This window comes from Toxotes jaculatrix, chromosome 11 (assembly GCF_017976425.1).
Source record: "Toxotes jaculatrix isolate fToxJac2 chromosome 11, fToxJac2.pri, whole genome shotgun sequence".
NCBI classification, from domain to species: domain Eukaryota; kingdom Metazoa; phylum Chordata; class Actinopteri; family Toxotidae; genus Toxotes; species Toxotes jaculatrix.
Genome location: NC_054404.1, coordinates 24,757,683 through 24,780,115, shown reverse-complemented (window position 1 = coordinate 24,780,115; position 22,433 = coordinate 24,757,683). Strand labels below are relative to the sequence as shown.

Below are 22,433 nucleotides of genomic sequence, written 5' to 3'. Positions count from 1 at the left end.
TGTTTTCACATATAGCCCAAACAACCTCGCGTCTCAGCTTGCGCTCACACTGAACCTCAAGTAATGCTCTTATCTGCAGGGCAAAACAATGTCCCTGAGCCTGTTTTGAAGGCCTTGCTCTTCAAATGGTGTCAAATATTCAAAGAAAGGGAACACCTGATGCTGATTTTTGTCAGTTTACAGGAGGGGCTTACATATTTTCTGTTCAGTCACTGGACCGTAACTTTGACAAGTGTAGTTTTGCAGGTTTGTCAGATCATGGATGTTTTGCACTGTTCTCATTTTTCCAACTATTCTAAATAGAACAGAAACTGTCAATAGTAGTAGACAGTAGAATATCTGACTATATGTTTTAATGTGATCAAAGTGTCTGATTGTCATGTCCTTCCTTGTCTAACACAAGGTTAAGCAAGCTTGGGATTATGAACCAGCTTTCCAATTTGCTCAGTGTAGCTTAAAGAGTAGTTCGATATTAGTATATTAGTTCTACCTCATATTGGAAAAACACTGATGTCAGCGTTTATTGTAACCAGTCTTTTTAACTGAGTGCAGCTTGCTTATTATATTGGAGTAAGAGTGAACAGAGGCACTTAGACTGAAAAAGCTACTTGATTATAGCAAGTATCCTGTGCAGAGTCACTGGGGAGTGGAGCCTGTACCGGTATGCATTCGTTAAAAGGGTGGGGGGTGGAGCGTGTGAGTGAGCTTCCCCTTCACACAGGAGCACTGACAGGCTGTCTTCTTAGAGAGGTGTTAACTCTTTGGAGAAGGGAGAGTCAAGAATGACCACGGATTGCATGGATTTAACTGTGTAAAGTCATCTGGGACAGCCAAATCAATTGTTATGTTGTCTAAAGGGTACCAGGTCTTGATCAGCTGTTTTTACAGCTATGTTTTATTGTTTTTGTTTTTTTTTGTTACAGTCAAGAAACCTGTCTGTGTAGTGGTTGATGCATGCTATTATGGTATTATGGTATTATTTCAGTAATTTTCAATTGGTCATGAACAGTACAGTGATACTTTCAACTTTATTGAAGCAAAGTTGAGTCCATGTTGAGTGGCTGACCTGTCTCATTGGACCTGAACCCACAATATTCCCAAACAGGGAGTCCTGCATCCCCAACAGCACTAATTACTTGATTTCCACAAAGTAGAGATTTTACACATCATGCAACCCTGACTGAAAAACTTAAAACTGCTGCTTAAGTCTAATGTTTTGTGTTTGTTTTGTTTATCCAGTGTGCATTATATTATTGTTTTGTGCTCTAGATGTGCCAGTTATTTCTTTGCTTTCTCTGCATGTAGTGCATTTGTAATGGATAACTGTTTGATCTGTCTCATCCCAGTGGGCTTCACTGACTGCACAGACCGCACAAGATTCCTTTTCAGCAGTGATGACAGCCGTTTCATGGTACAGACAGATGGCATGTTGACGGTGAGTTTAACAGAGTGATTTTGCAGTTTTTGATGCTTACCTCTCCAAAATCATCACACATCATCTTTCACCTACGAGTTAAAGTAATGGGTGTATTTGGATAACCATACTTCTTTAAGAAGAAAGTAAAAGGAATGGGAAATGTTTTAGTTTCATGTTTAATATAAAGATGTAATTTTTGCCTGTTAAAAGCTTATGGCTTGATATTTTGGAAACCAACCAGACTGAAAAACAGCTAAGGGGGTTTCAGCCAGATCAGCAGTAACAAGACCCAACTTAGACAGGCAGTTGAAGAATGAGTGATGTCATTATACTGAATAGAAACCATGTGAATCCCAGGACCCACATCTATTCTCAGTAGGTCTGTGTAGAGCGACCCCTACGTTTGTGTGTCTTCTTTCTTTTCTTTCTTTTTCACCACATATTGACCTGAGCCCATCTGAAGTGTTGCACAGATTTAGTTGAACAGCAATATCAGTAGCTATGATCACTGATGTCAGTCTGCCCAAGACATGTTGAAGTTCAGTGTGCCGTTCAGTTTGGCAAACTTGTGCTATGCTGAGAGCTTTCTGAAGTCACAAAGGGGTTAACAGCGTTTCAGCTTTCACTGATCAGTGTGTCTTTTCCCATCCAGATAAAGAGACAGATAGTTCTTCATGAAGGACATCAGGACTTCTTCATCCACTCCTGGGATTCACAAGGTCGCAACATGACAGTTCCAGTCAGGGTATTGCACCATGGGCATCAGCATGGGGACCACCACGGGGACCACCACGGGAACCACCACGGGGACCACCACCGGGACCACAGGTACCATAACCATCACCACCACCATACTGAAGTGGACTCTGCTAATAACACAGAGGTACAGTATGATTAGACGCACTATTGAGGAAAAAGATACAGAAAAAAGATAGTGTTGTCAGACCTCAAATAATGCAAAGAAAAGAAATTCATATTCATTTTTATACAACCCAATAATAATGTTTTAACTTGGGAAGAGTTCAGAAATTAATATTTGGTGGAATAAGCCTGATTTTCAATTTCAGCTTTCATGCATCTTGACATGCTCTCTACATTGCTGTTGTGTGACTTTATGCCACTCCTGATGCAAAAATCCAAGCAGCTCAGGTATGTTTGATGGCTTGTGACCATCCATCCTCCTCTTGATCACATTCCAGGGGCTTTCAATTGGGTTCAGGTCTGGAGATTTGGCGGTCCTTCATCCACACCTTGATTGACCAAGCTGTGTGGCATGGAGCATTGTCCGGCTGGAACAAACAATCCTTAGAATTGGGGAACATTGTCAGAGCAGAAGGAAGCAAGTTTTCTTCCAAGATAACCTTGTACGTAGCTTGATTCATGCGTCCTTCGCAAAGACGAATCTGCCCGATTACAGCCTTGCTGAAGCACATCACCCATCCTCCACCAAAGTTCACAGTGGGTGCGAGACACTGTGGCTTGTAGGCCTCTACAGGTCTCCGTCTAACCATTAGATGACCAGGTATTGGGCAAAGCTGAAAATTGGACTCATCAGAGAAGATGACCATACTCCAGTCCACTATGGTCCAATCCTTATGATCTCTCTGCAAACCTCAGCCTGGCTCTGCTTTGCTTCTCATTGATGAAGGGCTTATTTCTAGCTTTACACAACTTGAGCCCTGCCCCTAGAGCTTGTTTCGAGCACTTCACCCCAGCTGCCATTTGCCATTCTTTTTGTAGGTTACTTGATGTCGTCCTACGGTTGCGGAGTGACATTCGAATGAGTTGACGGTCATCCTGGTCATTGGAGAGTCGTTTTCGCCCTCTGCCAGTCTTTAGCTTTGTTGTCCCCAGTGTCTGCTGCTTGACCTTCAAGCAGCTCAGAACCGCTGTCTTAGAAATTTTAAGGATGGAAGCAACCTGATGTACCGTATCCATCTGCCAGTAAAGCCAGAATTGAACCCTTCTTTTCCCCACGCAACACTTTTCTTTTCAACTCTTTTGGCATAGTCAGTATTTATTTTTTGATTCCAATTACTTTTGAGGTACTACTAGCACTGTTTGTGCCATCCAGTTGGTCCTTTTGCAAGAGGACAGTGATGACCACAGCAGTATTTTTTATACTTTTCCTCATTAAATAGGTTTTGGTTCAGGTGAATTAACAATAAACCATTAAGTAGAAGGTGTGCTTGTGTTGGAATTCAACATACACAGAAACGGAATGGCTGTCATACCTGTAGAGATGCTGATTTCAGAATAATTTGCAGTGGTCTCTTAATTCTTTCCAGAGCTGTATATGTGAGTCAGAGTGGTTCAGTTCTCCCCTCTCTGCAGAGGATGGGAGAAATTACTATAAGACCTAACACCAAGGTGTTTACTTTTATAGGGTGATGTACCACAAGCGACTTTTCAGATAGGTGTAATTGGATCTGATGTTACTAATAAATATTACTGCCTCATACATCAGTATCTCCACCCATTGATTATCTGTACCTGTCTGGGTCCAGAGTTATTGGGGGAGGAGCCTGTCCATGTTCACTCTGGTGAAAGGTGGAGTGTTGTACTATTCAACTCCTTACTGACTGTATTTGTACATTTTTTCATAGACTGCAACCAATCCACCAGTACCTGTTCTGCATTTCCCCAAGTCTGCTGATGGGTTGAGGAGAAGGAAGAGAGACTGGGTCATTCCTCCCATCAATGTTCCTGAGAATAACAGAGGACCGTTTCCGAGTAATGTAGTTCAAGTAAGTGGAACTACAGCCCCTTGTGAGACTGAACTGGATTTGGAATATTTGATTGTGTAAAGGATGTTTTCATGTTGGTTTCCTCTGCAGTCACTGTGGAAACCCTCACTCCTCCCTAAGTGAAACCATAGTGACAATTATTTATTAACCCTGCAATATTGAATGAAAAATTTAATTAACTGCTTTCTCAGGGTAACAAAATTGTTTTTTGTGACAGTGGTTGAAGAATTCTGTTATCAGGAGAAATCAAAATGTTGTTTCCTTGCAATATTGAGAAAATTAAGTTGTTCACAGGTGCACCATGTTTGATGTGATAGAATGCTGTTATCCAGAGATCACTAGATAACTGACTTGATCTAAAACACAGGATATAGAATAGTGTAACTAGGCCACTCTTTGTTTCTGTTCCTCAGAAATGTAAATGCAGCAAACTGTCAGAGGCCTCTGCACAGCTTCTTTACTGTTGTTACAATTGTTTTCCATTATTGAAACTATGGTTGTAGTCAGTGACAGTGGTATAACTCAGACCTGGTGTGTTTTGTCCAGATCCGTTCCAGTGAAGATAAAATAAAGAAGATCTATTACAGCATCACTGGTCCAGGAGCTGATCAGGATCCTGTTGGCCTTTTCACCATGGACAGAAACACTGGTATTCTCTATGTCACACAGCCACTGGACAGAGAGAAGGTGGCCAAGTACATGGTAAGCACCATCTCTGATATTACTTTTTACATATACACTTTGTGACTTTTCTGTGATGAGACAGTCATAGAAAAACCCACCTGAACACATTTTTTCCCCCTCAAATCATGTCCTGCTGATGTAAATGTGAAAGTACAGTGAGTTGCCATTTTTATCAGTGATACATATCTGTAAAAACAAAGTCAAAACATGTTTAGATTTTTTTTTCCAAATATATTAAAAATCAAAAACTAATATCTCTCTTTTACAAAAGTATCCAGATCCTTTGCTGTGGAACCCTGAATTGTCATCAAGTAATTTAAAGTGCTGTGTTGTTTACAGCTGTGTTTACTTGATGACAGTCTTCTTTTGCACTGCCTATCGTGGCATGTTACTGCCACCAGTGGTTTAGTGTAAAACCAGTAGCTGGAATGTGCATCCCATCACCTGCACACATTCTCTAGTGATATGGAATGAAAAGATCCTCATGAATTATTCCTCTATGTACAGTATTATAATATAAATGTGTTTGCCTCTGTGTAGCTACAAGCGCATGCTGTGGCAGATGGTTCAGGAAATGCTGAGGATCCTATGGATATTATAGTGAATGTAATTGACCAGAACGACAACAGGCCTGTATTCACTCAAGATACCTTCCTGGGAACCGTTCCTGAGGCATCAGCCAAAGGTACTGTCAGTGAGTTTTATTGAAGCCTGAAAAACATGTCAGTTGGTTTTCCACACTGTTTAGTTTCACTTTTAGCAGAGAAAACAGCTGCTAATGTCTGTCCTAAACTTTGACATAGTAGAGTAGTAGTACAGAAAAATGAGGAAGATGATGAATCAGTTGAAGAATAAAAATGTCAGCTGAAAAAAAATAAGTGTGCATCACTGAAGTGAGCCCTCTGATTAAGCCAGAGCCCCCTCATCTTATTAATTACATAGAAATCTTCCTTTATTCACCAAACAGGGAATTCTGTGGAGAGGACCATGCAGTGTGTCAGATTGTCAAACCATAAACAACTTAGGGCACCACTCAGGTCATTACTCTCATCTAGCAGTTGTCTAAAATCTGCCTCTTGTTTTCTGTCTGCACATTGAATCATAGTCTTTTCCCTTGGTTGGTATATTTGTGGGTCATTTGAGTCCATTATATGGGGACAGGCTTACTGACATACCATGCACACCACAATCACCAGGTGGATTGTTAGGTTGGAAAGGAAACATACATGTGTGAATCACCTCTTTAATGAAGAGCTGTGAATACTTAGAGGAACCTCTGTACTTAATATGTCTGAATTCCCTCTGTCCAGATTTTGAGGTAATTACCGTCACTGCCACCGATGCTGACGAGCCAAATAATGACAACTCAGATATCCGCTACCGTATTATAAGCCAGGAGCCACAGTTGCCCAGTAACAACCTGTTTGAAATCAACCCAGTGACTGGAGCCATCAGAGTCAGTGCTGGTGGGCTTGACAGAGAGGTGAGGTTTTTAAAACATATTTTGCCTTTCTTGACGTGCTGTCACTCCAAACTGTTGTCATGATCTGAACAAAAAAACAACAACAAAAAAACAGAAATCAAAACAAAAGTTGTTTATTTTGCAAGTATTTAGTCATAAAAAGAAGAGTGTTTAAGCCTTCCAGCTGATGAGTTAAACTCATTTTATGTCTCCTCCAACAGAAATACCCAAAGTACACTCTGGTTGTACGGGCAGCAGACACACAGGGAGAAGGGTTGTCTGCAGAGGCCAAAGTAATCCTCACAGTAACAGATAGCAATGACAACGCCCCGGTCTTCACTCAATCCTCTGTAAGTACAACATACATGTGACTCAAAATTTACTTTACCTACTTCCAGGGAAATCATGAACTAAACTTTATGATGACACAGACAATGAAATAAGGACCAATCAGAATTTACTGTTACTTAGTTAGTAAGCTAGCAACACCAACAGGATTTTGTTCAATCTTCACTTTCTTTGTTTTGCTCATTTTTACACATCTCTTATTCACAGTATGAGGCAACAGTCGAGGAAAATAAAGTGGGCGTGCTGGTCGCTACGTTGTCAGTAACCGACGGCGATGAGCCACATTCCACATCCTGGAACGCCAAGTTCAAAATTGTTGATGGTGATCCTGGAGGACTGTTCAACGTGACAACAGGAAGTAACAAACAAGAGGGACTCGTTACTACTGTCAAGGTAGGAAGTAGAGCAGGAATTCTCAAACAAGCCAGTGTTAAAGTGGAGAGATACACTCACCAAACACTTCAGTAGGAACTCCATACCAAGCCTCAGTTCGGTTGTTTATGAGATGCTTTGCTGTTCACCACACTTGTAAAGAAGGGTTATCTGAGTGACCGTAGCTTTTCTGTCAGCTCAGACCATTCTGACCATTCTCTTTAGAGACTGTGTGAAAATCCCATGAGATCGGCAGTTTCACAAACACTCAAACCAACATTCATGTCACCGTCAGAGTCACTGAGATCACATTTTACCTCATTCTGATGTTTGATGTGAACATGAACTGAAGCTTCTGGCCTGTATCTGCAGGATTTTATCCACTGCACTGCTGCCACCTGATTGGCTCATGGGATAATTGTATGAATAGGCAGGTGTACACACAAGGTGTTCCTAATAAAGTGTTCAGTGATCATATCTGTCAATAACTATTTGTTTATCTGTGTTTCATAAATTACTTTTCTGTGACCTATAGCAGTAATTCAATATTTGTCTGAAATGAATGTTTTTTTGTTTTTTCCCCTTCCATCCAACCAGGGTCTAGACTTTGAAAAGAGCACCACGCACACTCTGCTGGTTGCAGTGGAGAATGAGGTTCCTTTTGCTACTCTGCTGCCCACTGCCACCGCTACGGTGGTGGTGCATGTGCAGGATGTCAATGAAGCTCCAATCTTTGATCCAATACAGAAGATTGTTTCAAAACCAGAGAACCTTGCCGTGGACAGTGACGTGGTCCAGTACACTGCTTCTGACCCAGACACTGCACGCAAACAGACAGTCCAGTAAGATCAAACTCTGATGAAAGGAGAACCTTGTTCATTTGAGTGTGTATTTAACGAGTGAAGCTTAAAGCCACGTCCACACTGAAATAAGCCCTGATTTAAACAGCGCAGGCGGCTGCCTTTTTTCTAAACATGTCTCTAGCTTAAATTGCAATCATGTCCAAGGAAAACACAGAACATATTTATTATATATTCAATGTAAACTGAAAATTATCCAAATTACATGGTATTTGAACATATGAGGGTCATTCCAGAATTGGAGGACATTTTACGTCCCACCCATCAAATTTTAAATAATCCACATGCAGTTTCTGAGTGAATTTACTTGTCCTGAGACCAAATCTAAAAAAACTAAGAGAAAAGAATGCTTGAAAATAATTTTAAAAATACTAAATAAGTCTGGATTACCCCCTAAAACATTTTTCTCTTGTCCCACACCCCTAATTACCAAATTGAATCTCAAATAAAGCAGTTAAAATGAAATTTAATTTTAATTTTTTTGCTATTATTTTTCATTGTTGTCTCTTGTAACTGTGGGAACATTTGTTTTAATAAACATAATATTTCAAATAATTATTATTATTCATGGAACGTGTGTCCCACAACATGCATGCAACCCTGTTACCATAACCTTTTTAGCATGGTAGAAGAAGAAGAAAGCAGTGAATCAAATGATACGCTGGACTTGACATCATCAGTTTTCCAAAAGAATGGGTAGAGCAAAAGTATGTCCTTCTATTTTTGATATTTTTATAATATAGTTAGCCTTGATTGAATGTCTCACTCTACCTCATGCAACAGTGTTACGCATATGATCAGAATAAGACAATTATTTTTTTATTTTTTCTTTACTTATTTACATAAGTAAGTTTGTCCTCTTGGTCAGCAGTAACAGCTAGCTAAACAGCGAGCTTCTACTCCTGAGAAAAAGCTAACATTAGTACCGATTTGCAACCCTGTTACCTGCAACCCTGTTACCATGATTAGAGTATTGTATTGTAAACACCAAATCATGTAATAAAAATTGTAACATTGATCTATAAGTTGAGCTAGTCAAGCCTTTAATAGTTTATTACCTATTATTGATGAATATGTAGCAGAAAATCAGAAAAGTGAAGGTTTATTTTTCAAGAATTTTGAAGCCAAAATGTCCTCCAATTCTGGAATGACCCATGAAGCATGTGAAGCATTTGTAATAATCTTCTTTGCATAGCATTTACATCATTTACTTTTGTGATTTTTCCAGGTATAAAATAATTAGTGACCCAGCTGGCTGGCTGCAGGTGAAGGAGAAGGGCCTGATTAAGTTGAGAAGCAGCATGGACAGGGAGTCCCATTTCGTGAAGGACGACAGATACACAGCACTCATTGGTGCAGTTGACAGTGGTAGGTGGGAAGCAAGACTTGCACCTGTACAACTGCTTTTTAGCAGGAAATGAAACATACACAAGATCAAGGTTTTAATGGTGTTGTCTTTTCTGGTGATAATGAGAAGCCCAAAGCTTCTTTGGGACATTGCTGTGTTCATGCTTAACTTTTTTGGTCTACACTGTGTTAAATTTAATGTAGATCTACACTGCTGTGTGTCTAAATCACATCTCAGACAGTCTGTCTTAAAAGACTCTTTACTTTGAGCCCACTTGGCAAGAACTTTGTACACAGTAGTGAAAGCGTTTGAGCTTGGCATTTTTGGAAGTTGAACTTTTTTGCTTCAGGAGCAAAAAAGTTCTCTAAATATGAACTATACAATTCAGTGTGTTTTGTTCTCCTCATGTATGTTTATGTGTGTATGTCTGTCATGTCACCAGATGAGATCCCAGCCACAGGAACTGGTACTCTAATCATTCAACTTGAAGACGTCAATGACAATGCACCCGTCATCGTGGACCGTGCAATCTCGGTGTGTCTTGTTTCCCAAACGCTACAGTTTCCATGTGACTTAACGCAGACGAAACCTAAAATGTTTGTGGTGCACAACTTATTTTGTGTGATTTGTGTGTGGTTTGAATTGTGTTGATATTCAAATTAATTTGATAAGCATAGTCCAAAGTTTCAATCTGACATTGTGTTTTTGCAGGTGTGTAACAAGGAACCAGCTCCTCAGGTGCTTTCAGTAACCGATAAAGATGGACCAGGCTTTGGTGCTCCATACAGCGTCTCTTTACATGGCGATTCGAAGTCCAGCTGGACCGCTGCGATGAATGGGACCAGTATGTACACCATTAATACATGACTGAAAATGAAAAAAAAAAAGCAAACACAAACTAATGTCATCCAATCAATGAGCCAGTCCCAGGAAAAACTCAAGGCAGCTAGTTTGTTATGGAGAAAAGGTAGTGATAAAGCTTGTCTTCCACTCTGAGCGCCTCTGTGAAATTAATGCTGGTACGAGAGAGAAAGCCAAATTCTTAAGACATATAGTGACATGTAACAATGAAGTTATAAACTAAATGTTCCTCTGTTTTCCTCATTGTCGCAGAAAACGGCATCATCCTAAATTTAGCCACTGAGCTGCCCAGTGGAAAGTACACTGTGGTCCTGAGAGTTACAGACACCGGGGGAGAGTCGCAGGATAGCACCGTCCAGGTCGAAGTGTGTGACTGCACCGGGAAAGAAATGGTGTGCCAAGAGCCTGGTGCATGGGCAGGTGTCACTGACCCGTCTGTAATCTTGGGAATACTGGGAGGCATCCTGCTGCTGCTCAGTGAGTCTAATATTTAATTTTAGTTAAATATGACAACAGATGCTTATCTCAATTCCAGGGACTCTAGATGAAAAGTTTTGGCTTGTAAGCCAAAGAAGAGTGGTGAAGCTTTGGAGCCATGTTTGCACAGTTCAAACCTGTGATTGAATCAGTGTGCTCCAGTGTCTTTTGTCTTCGGGGAGCTTTGCATCAAAACTTAGGTTGGAACCCTGCAAGATGTTTCACCTGTAGCTTACTGTGACCCAATTCAAATCCAGTGATGTGTTGTAATGCTTCTTGTACAACATTGGATGCTTGTGACAGAGGAATTTGGTAACAATAAGAAAGTGAACTCCTCAGCTCTCACCACTAAACCTTAGCTTAGAAGGAAACAGTTGGACTTGTGGTCTCTGATGAGGGTGTGTTGGATTCAGCTCTGTGCTTTGTGTTCAGTGCTAGTGCTGCTGCTGCTGATGTTTGCGAGACGGAGAGGAGGAGAAAAGAAGGAGCCTCTCCTGCAGGATGACGACATCAGAGACAACATCTATTACTATGACGAAGAGGGAGGCGGAGAGGACGATCAGGTAAATGACCACACACAAATCAGGACTCATTTCTTTTGTAGATTCAATCAGACTTGCATCATACAGTTACTTACAACAAATCAAATCAGTGCTGCTGACTAGCAAAGGCCCTCTCCAACCTGAACTGTCAAGTCAGCTGTAACTCAAAATGAACAGATTGAGGTTTTTTCCCCACATTCTGTATGAAGAACAATGATTTTTGATTTGATTGCATTAACCATTAAATATACAATTTAATTACACAATTTCAACGTGACATTTAATGATATGATCTATTTTGTTGTACATGACTGTGTAATGACAGTAAAGTCTGTTCTGTTCTATGTATCTATTAAAGTAATATCCTTTAACTTTGAGTTAAAGTTTGAGTTATATTGCCCTGCCCTACATGTGGGCAAGCAGTTGTCACTGCCTGCCTGATCTAACATCTGAATGCAGAGCATGGATTAGTTTTTACCGTAGACTGTATATGACATGGACGTAGCACCCGTGACGTCACCCATTGGTTTCGGGGAGTCGGTTTTGTGACCAAACCATGGGCATTTGAGCTGCGCCATCTTGGATTTTGGAGTGTACTTTCCATATTTGGCGAAGAGGCGGTTACTCTGCGGGTCAGCCGGCCGAGAACCCAGCCACTTAGCTCGGAGCAACCGAGCTAGCCTAAGGCTAATCAGCTAATCAACTAGGCTAACAAGCTAAGTGGCAGCTACACGCAGCTACATCCACCACACGACAGTCCCCGAGTCCGACCCGACTAGCTCGACCCCATACGAACACAGAGCATACAACAGAGATCATAATGTTGCTGCTTTGTTTTAAACATGACTGTTTCAGATAGAGAGGTTTTAGGTGGAGCTGCTGGGTTTGGTGGAGTTGTGGGGGGAAATTTATTTCTAGCCTGTTATTTAACTGTGAAACAATCATTATTTCGTATTGATAAAATATATTAAAAAGTTAAAAACATTATTATTATTATTATTATTGACATTACTATTAATGATAACGATAAAAAATGATGATGATAATATATTAAAATGTTTAATATTTAATATTTACCGGTTTTCACCGCTGTCTCCACCCACTATCCATTTACAGTTACAGCAGGCGCTTACTGATGGAGCTGCTCTGTCCATGCAATGTCGGACTTTTTAAACAGAAAAATGAGACCAAATAAAATTGTAGCCTAGTGTTCCCGCAATAAACGGACTCTGAGAGCACGGAACACACCGCAGCAGTGTTCCTAACATTAGCTGCTCTCGTCCTCTATCTGTATCAGCAGCGACCAGAAATCGGCAATTAAGTCATAAGCCAGCGGCAAAATATGCCGGTACATGCTAATTAGTGCAAACATCCAGGTAAAATAGTGAGAAATTTACTTACCAAAAAAACTGCAACACAGACTCCTTCGACGATCGATTAGTACAGTCTACACTACAACAAGCCATACTGTCACAAAAACCTATCCAAACATTGGCAAACAAACACGGACATTGCAGCCTCTGTCTGTTAGCTCAATAAACTCTGACGACAACTGTACGTTTTTAAAACTTTACTTCAACTCCCTCATGACAACAACGACCACTGTCTCACCTGCTCCCTCCGAACAGCCCCGAACATTTACACGTGCAGTAGGAAAAGTGGCACATAACAAACTCCCCTTTTTTCTTTAAAGAAAAACCGTGCAAAGAAATTATTTCTTTTTTCTTTAAGTGGCCTGAACACATAACCAGGTTTAAAGTTTCAGCTCTAATAACTAGAGTAGAACAGTAGAGAAAAAGTCTTTGTTGTTAAGTCCATTTAGCTTTTAAGTTGCCATACACCTTCACTGAGGGCCCTCAGCAAAACAAGTGCAGACGTCCCCTTCTTGGTCAAGCAGTCAGCGAGTTGTTCCTTAGTGGCTGACCACATTATCTGCTGAATAGTTCCAGAGCTGAGGAGTTCCTTGATACTACTGATCTCGAGTCTGAGTCACTTCTCTGTGACTGATTTGGTGGATTTGATTGCATCAAAAAGAGAGTGGTTGTCTGTTACACACACGATAGGCAAATTGTTTCGTGCACGGTCACCTGTGGTGAGCTCTGAAGAGAGTGTAGCCACGAAGACTGCACTGTCAATGCCATCTGCAAGTGCCAAAGTCTGTCCAGCTGTGCTGGACAGACTTCGAACAACTCTCCTGATCCTCTTTGATTGCCAGCATATAGGTGAGAATCTTCCTGCCTCTCCCATAAGCATGATTAGATGCCCTCCTTGAGTGCTTCCATCTGGAAGATTTCCCATGGATGAATCACTGAACACCACCAGCTTTAGGGAGCTGTCTTTTCCCAAATACTGAAACCTCAAAGTCACCTCCTCTGACTTCAGTTTTCTGATCAGTTTATTTGCACAATGCAGAGTCTGGACAGTGGCATGCTTTGTACTGGACGCTAGGATAGATATGTCACACATTATGTCGGGTCTGCTTTGCCTCGCCACCCACAATATTTGGCCAATCTTTGACTTGAGCATATCATATTCAGTGTCTGTTAAAGGGGCCTCTCTCTGTATGGCTCTGGTGGGGTCCACAGGAATGGGCTGAAGATTTTTTTATGTACATCCATTGTTGCACCTGTATTTCATGCTCCACAGAGAGAACCTCTATTCCAATGTAGTTGAAGCTGTTGTGTTCTTCACGTCCAATTTGAAAGGCAGCTTTCAGGTGAGGGATGACTGTCATTGAGAACGTTTCTGAACCCTCCCAGATAAAATCGTCCACATGACAAGCAAGGACTCCCATCACATTGCAAGAGTCATCCAACCAGTAGAACACTGCAGGGTCCACCTTTGACACAGCACCTCCTGACTGCTCCATAATGTCGTTCACCCTTTTGTACCAATACAGAGAAGCGTCTGCCAGGCCATAAACACACTTTTTCAACTTCCACACAATTCCTTTGCTCTGCGCTTCTTCGGGGGGCCGAATGCAGACATTCCTGGTTAACTCTCTGCCTTGCAGAAAGGCTGCTTTAATGTCCATGGAGTTCAGCTGCCATTTCTTTTGACATATAACAGCCATGATCATTTTAAGAGACTCTGAGGCGCATGTAGGTGAGTCTTTTGGAAGCTCCTCACTGTTCACTTCCTCAAAGCCTCTTGCGACTAATCTGGCTTTGGGTACAACCCCCTGTGGTGTTTCCTTGAGTATGCACACCCACCTTGTAGAGATGCATCTCTGACCTTCATCTTTCATCTCTTCAAATACATTGTTCTGTTTCCAGTTGCTGAGTTCAGCATGTTTGGCAGACATGAAGACATCATCATTCACAATCAGTACGTCCTCTTCATGGCAGCCTGCACATAAATCAGCATGCTCAGTTTTGGGTTCTGCCCGAACACAAGCTGATAGGGACTGTAGCCATGCACATTGTGCATAGAGTTTTTTCCCATCAGGGCCCAGTCTAGGGCTGTCTTCCAGTCACATGTGTTGTCTCTCTTTACTTTCAACAGAATTTCAGTGAGGGTTTATGCCTTTCTAAGAGACTATTGCTCTATGGACTATAAGCTGCAGTCGTTTTCACTTCAATGTTAAAGTTTTCAGCCATGTCCCTCATTTCGTCGTTATTAAATTCACCCCCATTGTCGATGAACAGTCTGCGTGGAGGACCATGAACACTTATCCAGCAGTGAATAAAGTGTTTCACTATTTCTTTGGGTTTCTTGGTGGTAATAATGCTCTCTGCACTGAATCTTGTGAAGTGGTCAATGGCATGCAGATACCACACCCCTGGCTCTAGCTCATGTAAGTCCATACCTACAGTTTCATTGTAGGCTGAGGCCATGGGTAAACCTACTGCTGGCTTTTGCTTTGGTTTACTGTATCTGATGCATGTCTCACAGTTCTTTACTACATCCTACAGCATTGTGATGCACTCCTCATCAGTATTACCTGAGCAGGTCGGTAGTTTTTGCAGTTTGTCAACTGAGGCATGTCCAAACTGTTTGTGCAGTTTCAACAGTACTTTTTGTTTTTCTTGTTTTGTCATGTTTTCTGTCACAATGAGAATGTCATTTTCATTTTGGATGTCACTTCCATCTGGGGTATTCTTATCCCTCAAGTTCACACAATAATGTCCTGATGATGTCAGTTCAAGTTTCACAGGTTGTTTGAACATTATGGCTTTGTCATTTTCAATATCTAAAACTGCACCTGCTCTTTTCAGTGACGTTTTGCTTAAAAGCAAAGGGATATCGGCTGGGACAACTTCTGTCTCAATTTGGCATTTAGTTTGTGCTATCACAGCTGGGATTTTCACTTTCTTTGTGGAATGGACAATTCTCTCATCGCCAAACTTGAATGGTCTTGCACTTTTGACGTCCTTCATTTTCAGTAACTCATCCTGTGTTAGTTGACGGACATAATGATCAAGCCATTTTTCGCCACACACTGTTCTGGTGCAAGCTGTATTAATCACAGCAGATCCCAGAGACTCCACCATGAAAATTTCTGTGTCAGACGATGTGTCTTTAGACAACAAAGTAATGTTGCATTCTTCAACCTCTTTCATCTTCTGTTAGTTTAGCATGTTCATTTTTGTGGGGGCAGTTCTTTGCCCAGTGATATAAGCTTTGGCATACTGCACATCTCGTTCTCCTACCATATCTGTCAAGCGGATTGGTACCTTGAACAGCTGCTTGGTGTTGCAGATTTCACCTACTTGCTCTCCTGCCGGTAAACTTTGTGTAGTAGGCAGCGTCAGTTGCATCTCCGCTCACCTGCAGTGCACCAGCCCCACTCTGTGGCGTAGTATCGCCAAATATCCTCTTCAGGGTGGCCTTCATATTGTCAAACGTGAGACTTAGACAAGCGGTAAGTGCCAACTGTTTGTCTTTAATATGAAGTCCCGCAGTGTCTATCAGCTTGAATGCTAACACCACATCCGGTAGCTCCATTTTGAACTGCCAAATTCTGTTGTACCTCTGTTCAAACTCGACAATGTACTCCACCATCGAAACGCCATTGTCTTTCGTTATCCGGTTAAACTCCGTGTACGCCTCGTATTGCCGGTCCTTTTTCTCTTTCAAGAACACTGAGTCCAGTTTTATCAAAAGTGTAGTCATTCCATAGTCTTTGTTCAAATCCCCTGCGGCTATTTCCAGCACGCTGTCCCTCGCTCTTCCTGTTAGCGACAAGGCAACCACCAAGGCTTGCTTCTTTTTATCCAAGTCAGTAACAAGTCTCCAGATTTCGACTTCATTTTTCCAGCTTTCGTAAGATTTCTTCTCATCAAACGCCGGCAGAACTTTATAATTACCAGCGGCCATCCTCTGCTACCATTGTTAGTTCAGTAAACTCCAACGACAACTGTATGTTTTTAAGACTTTACTTCAACTCCCTCATGACAACAACAATGACCACTGTCTCACCTTCTCCCTCCGAACAGCCCCAAACATTTACACATGCGCAGTAGGAAAAGTGACACATAACATGTCAACCGCTGGAGGTAGCCGGAGGCCTCCGGATGTAGCCGCCTAGCCCAGCCGATGCTTTAGCAAAGAGCTAACTGCCAGTGGGTGTCTATGGGCTGTCACTCAACGTAACCACGCCCTAATTTATTAAGCCTAAATAACACTAAAATGGTTGTGGTACAAAAAAAATTCACCCTCCCCCCTCACAGTGTTCACGGAAGTGGAAACTATCAATAGAGACCAAAAACTGTACCAGGCTGTAAATATGTTTTTTTTAGGCTGTAAATTTGGCTATTTTAACATGGGGGTCAATGGAGAATTGCTCACTTCTGGAGCCAGCCCCCAGCTGAACTGCAGCTTTTTGAACGCGGAAGTGATCCTCACTGCAGAAACTTACAACTCCCCCCTTGGTTTTTACAGTTGATGATGTAAAAATGATCATTGTTAATATCACATAATACTGTGGAGATGGACAAACCAATGTTCTTGTTAAAATGCCAAATGCAAGTGTCTGATGTGTGACCCCCTACATGTGTTTTCTGTCAGGATTATGACCTGAGCGTTCTCCACCGCGGCCTGGACAACCGGCCTGAGGTATTTAGGAACGACGTGGTGCCAAACTTCATGCCAGCTCCTCAGTACCGACCTCGCCCTGCCAACCCGGATGAAGTCAGCAACTTCATCGATGACGTGAGTCAAACATTCGAAAAGCTCATTCAAACATACTCATTTCTGTTATTTGGGCCATTTATAAGTTCAAAAATCTCCCAGTGATAAACAGTGTCTCTTTATTTAAATCTATTAAAGCTTTCTCTTTCCTTTATTAGAGCACACACACAAATATATATTCTTGTCTTATAGATTATGGTCAACACAAGCTATTAAAATTACTGAACTTGGGCCATGTGATGCTCCTTTTGGTGGTTTGAAGTTTGTGTATCTTCTTTCCAGATTTGATTCTTCAGTGTTTATAAAATGAAGTTCTATGCAATGAGACTTTCTATCCTCCCGTTCTCTCTCAGAACCTGAAGGCAGCTGACAACGACCCGACAGCGCCCCCCTACGACTCCCTGCTGGTGTTCGACTATGAGGGCGGCGGCTCCGACGCAGGAAGCCTCTCCTCTCTGAACTCGTCGAGCAGTGGAGATCAGGACTACAACTGCCTCAGCGAGTGGGGACCACGCTTCAAGAAATTGGCCGACATGTACGGTGGAGGAGAGGATGATATGCTGTAAACATACCAAAAAAAAAAACAACAAACAGTATGTATAAGTATATGGTGGATGCACATATGGCTGTGTGAATGTCAAACAGATGTAAGCATGAACTGATAAATGAATGCATCCCTGGGAAACTGCTCTCAGCCAGACATCAGCAGGCTCACAGATGTTGATTTTCCTCACGTGTGGATGTGGTTTACCTTTCAGTGCAGTCCCGTTAGCAGTTAGCAGCCACACTGCTGTTTCGCTTCTGAACTAAAGATTAAATGTGTGTATGGATTTTGATATTTTAGCCTGCCTTTTAGCTTACTGGGTGACACTGGACACAGCTGAAGTTGCACTGGTAACGTTTGTATAATTTTGGCAATGTAAGGTACTTGATGTTTTTTTTTCTGTGTGGAATACTACAGTTACATTTCATTGTTCTGAATTTTGCCATTTTCATTATTATTATTATTATCTTGTACCCAAGGCAAAAATTGTAGCAACTGAAAACTGATATCACACTGAAATGAATGGAAACAGTATATTATCCTTTGCAGTCTTTTTATTTTATTTGTTACAGTTGATGTTATTTCATGTGGAGCTCAAAAGTGTTCAATATTAAATAAGTAATTATGAAATAAATAATCTTGTGAATAAATTGTGTAAAATAATCTAAGAAAATCGACTCATTTTTCTTCTACGTATACATTTTTGTTATTGTTATTTTTGTTTTTTTGGTTGTTCTAAAGAACGTTTTTTACAGTGCTACAGAAAAAGAGCTGGAATATCCTCAACTGGCTGGGTCCATCACCTGATCTCAATCCACTTCAGCTGCATTCCACTTAGTAAAGTCCAGACTAAAGGCCCTACTAGTAAAGACCCTGCAACCAGGAGGAGCTGAGGGAGGCTGCAGTCAGAGGATACTGCCACTAACAGAAGGAGCAGGGACCGTCCTCCAACAGCGACACCACATGCAATTTGCTCTTTACACAACCTTGCACTGAAAAACAGGCAAGTGAGTGCATCTGAGTTGGCACAGGGGTTTTCTGTTTCAGTAACTGATCAAACAGTGTGAAGTCAACCTCTACAGACACTTTACCAAGAACATGAAAAGAGGGCTGATGAATGTTGGCAGCTCATTCTTCAGTCTGATGAAGCCAAAATGAATGTATTTGGATCACATGGGGTCGAGCATGTTTGGTGTGGACCGGGCCCAGTACACACAATCCACACAATCCACACAATCCACACAACTGTAGTGAAAACTACAACCTGGCCAAGAATGTCCCTGACTTGAATGCTATGGAAAACATTGGGTGTGTTTCAACGTGTCAGGTAGAGCAACAAAACCCCTCGTGCAAAGAGCAGCTTAAACTAATAATCTGTGGAAAAATGGCAGAACACCTGTCCACAGATTAGTGTAAAGACTGCTACTAGCCATTAGGGCTGCTCGATTATGGCAAAAATCATAATCACGATTATTGGGATTCATATTGAAATCACTATTATTCAAAACAATTATTCACTGATTTTAGAATTTGCTTTTATTGAATGCAATGGCTAATGTTTAATTACAGCTAAACTGACAAAAATGAATTAAATATATAATATATATAAATATATAAATAATATATATGCAAATAAGAAAAATAAATAGAAAAATCTATGTGGTAGTGTGCTCAATGCCACTCCAGTGCAAGAAGATTCAGCTTCCCTCTTTTTTCTCCAGCTGTAGGAGAAGATGCTGACCAGTTTCTTGCAGAGGCCCATTGCACGAGTGATCCTGGGATCCTTCATTGCATTCTCTAAGATTATAAAAATATATGTATTATCACATTATCATGATGATCAAAAAAATGTATCATGATGATCATTATCAATTTATCACAAGTAGAAAGATTTGACTGTAATTTGGCTGTGTGTGTGGAGGGATGACAGAGAAGCTCACATGTAATAGCCTATCTTCATTACATTTTTTTGTTATTAATTATTATTTAATAATAACACGCATGGTTTTACCTGAAGAGGGCACACCTCATGATTGTGTCCAAAAGACAGAGGTTTTCATGAAACCAAGAGATGACATGTATAATCAACCAATACCAGCTGATGTGACTTATTTTGTTGATGATTCATGTTTCAGAGACGCCACAAGAAATCACGCAGGATATGCTGTGGTACAATTAAACCCTGACGATACATTTACAGAGGTACAAGCAGAAAAGTTACCTCAACCTTGTTCTGCACAACTGGCAGAGATCAAGGCATTAACAGCAGCCTGCCAATTAGCCAAAGGCAAGCGTTTGAATGTTTATACTGACTCAGCATATGCATACGGTGTATGTCACATCAGTGGCAAAATTTGGCAACAGCGAGGTTTTAACAGAGCAGACGGTACGCCAGTCATACATGGTGCTGCCATCTCAGACCTCTTAGATGCTGTTCACCTTCCATCCGCCATAGCCATCATTAAATGTCCAGCACACCAGAAAACTGACTCTTTAATAGCCAAAGGAAATAATATAGCTGATGAGGCAGCTAAGCAAGCTGCTACTGAAACATGCATAGGTCCCTTGCTAGTAGCAGAGGCCTGTGAACCTCTCACTACCTTGGCTTCACTCATAGAAGCACAATGTTAAGCTAGTGTTTATGAATATGTACACAAGATGGTCCACACCTACAATTTACAATATAAAAAGTGATGCACAGATAGAAAAAGTCAGTCATCTCTGAATTCTGTATTGAAGAATAAAGCTCTATGGATTCAACTTCCCTGGTCTCCAGTGTTTAAGATGTGCCTCTTTGTGTTTTCTTTTCAAAAGAAGAGTTGAACACTTAGAAGTTTTTTGGGAAGAAAACTTAGAAAATGAAGAGTAAAAGAGTAAGGTGTGGGGACTCGGCCAGACTTGGACTCAGCTTCAACTGGCCCTCAGCTGGATCTACAGCCTGGCCTGAAAAATCCACATCAACATCACTTAATTGCTTTTTGAAAAGTCCCCCATCTTTCATGCTTACTCACTCTGAAGCATTACAGACTTTGTTAGAATGAATGCCTGTGATGGAAGGGACTGTTTTACATGTTTTACTCAGGACCTCAAATCTCAGTCCTGCCAAGTTAAATTTCACAGTTCTCCTTTCTTGCTTAATTTCCTAAAATGAGTTCTTGTGTGTCGACTGTTCCCTCTATGTAACAGGAATTAATGCACATTTCAGCAATTAACTCACATTACATGCAAATATTAAATATTCAGCCTTTTTCCACTGTTACCCAGCAGGCAGCAAAAAGCCAATACTGGGAATACTCCTATCCTTTTGTATGAGTTTGTGTACTTAGACAATAATACCACATGAAGTCTTTCACAAAAACAAAATGAACTACACACAGTGGGAGGCATTACCCACTAATCTACATTAGGTAGGCTTAAAGAGCATGAAACAGTTAATTTGTTCTTAGACAAATTATATGTGGCTGTGCTCACACCAGAAAACAAACAACTAAACACTTGAGGCAATTTAAATATTCTTATATTTTGCTCAGCATTATGAAAATGTAAATAATTAGCCTTAAGGTTCCATCAGAAGAAAAGCAATGTTGTTGCCTAATTCAACAACATGCTAACATTTTTCATATTACCACTCTAACTTTATGGCGTTAACCTCAAAGCACAACTGAGCCTGAGTGTTGAACTACTCCTCAGAGCCACGCAAACTCCAAGGACTAAGTACTAAGTGCTTCCTCAAACAGTTTAGGCACATATAAATACTTAAATGCAGAGTGTTTTTGTTTTTATATCATTACTGTACTTTTATTTGTGACATTGACAGTATCTGCTGTGCCCAGATGTTGGATAGTTTTGCCGTGCTACAAACAGACCGAGCACATTCTGAGAAAAGACCTTGTACACTCATGTCAGTTGTCCATCGCGCCTCTGAGAGAAATATTAAAACTCATTCTGTAAACCCTGTAAGCTGCTTGTATTTTTAGAGTGTTATTTAAATTGTCTGTGATGTCTCGTTTGGAGAGGAATAGCCGGACTTTCAGGTCTTTTGAAAGACTGTCCTTTGTGGGCTGTGTCTTCATCCATCTTGAGTTGGTTGGGACACAGCTATTGTCACACTTAACATCTAGTCCAATCACAAAGCCAGGGACCAGGCTTACGTGACCTTGTCAAGGGGTGAAACAAATGTCATTTTATCCAATTTTACTTTGCTTTACTAAATTTCTTCATCAGTTGAAGCAGAGTTGGTAGTGTGAAGTTCTGTTGTAAATCTATTGTAAACTAAAGGCAAAACAATGGCAAAAATCCTGTTCACTTATTTTAATAAGAGTAATAAATAAATAAATAGAAAATAGAAACATAAAAATGAAATAATAGATAAAATATAAAACAATGAAAAAGATCAACCAGCCATTACAGGGGCCATGGAAGTTGGCCCCTGTAATATGCAATAATCTGTTTCAAAACAGATTATTATGTCACCAAATCCATATTAAAATAAGTGTTGTCAGTATTAGAATATAAAGTGTTGCCAATTTCGCAGACAATTCCAGAAATTGTAACTGTATGGCCATATCACCTGTGAGGTGACGTCATAACGCTGGAAGTACCTGCAGGTCCTCCAGCTGAACTCACTCAGTTACTGAAA

At 40.9% G+C, this 22,433-nt stretch overlaps 1 protein-coding gene across 2 annotated transcripts in view; it reads left to right on the top strand.

The window, feature by feature from the left end:
* The window catches only part of cdh1 (cadherin 1, type 1, E-cadherin (epithelial)), a 44,807-nt gene extending 26,913 nt beyond the window's left edge, over positions 1 to 17,894 (top strand). The window contains exons 3-18 of one of the 2 annotated variants that reach the window (XM_041049142.1): positions 1,347 to 1,435; positions 2,070 to 2,300; positions 4,024 to 4,164; positions 4,711 to 4,866; positions 5,389 to 5,538; positions 6,167 to 6,331; positions 6,532 to 6,660; positions 6,866 to 7,051; positions 7,628 to 7,872; positions 9,119 to 9,258; positions 9,681 to 9,772; positions 9,950 to 10,082; positions 10,352 to 10,576; positions 11,009 to 11,139; positions 17,128 to 17,271; positions 17,604 to 17,894. In XM_041049142.1, coding sequence (XP_040905076.1) covers positions 1,347 to 1,435; positions 2,070 to 2,300; positions 4,024 to 4,164; positions 4,711 to 4,866; positions 5,389 to 5,538; positions 6,167 to 6,331; positions 6,532 to 6,660; positions 6,866 to 7,051; positions 7,628 to 7,872; positions 9,119 to 9,258; positions 9,681 to 9,772; positions 9,950 to 10,082; positions 10,352 to 10,576; positions 11,009 to 11,139; positions 17,128 to 17,271; positions 17,604 to 17,816 — 2,570 coding nt within the window. In that variant the 3' untranslated portion in view covers positions 17,817 to 17,894. The remainder of the gene's footprint in view (positions 1 to 1,346; positions 1,436 to 2,069; positions 2,301 to 4,023; positions 4,165 to 4,710; positions 4,867 to 5,388; positions 5,539 to 6,166; positions 6,332 to 6,531; positions 6,661 to 6,865; positions 7,052 to 7,627; positions 7,873 to 9,118; positions 9,259 to 9,680; positions 9,773 to 9,949; positions 10,083 to 10,351; positions 10,577 to 11,008; positions 11,140 to 17,127; positions 17,272 to 17,603) is intronic. The other variant, XM_041049140.1, reaches the window with a different exon arrangement.
* Positions 17,895 to 22,433: the final 4,539 nt, after the last annotated feature.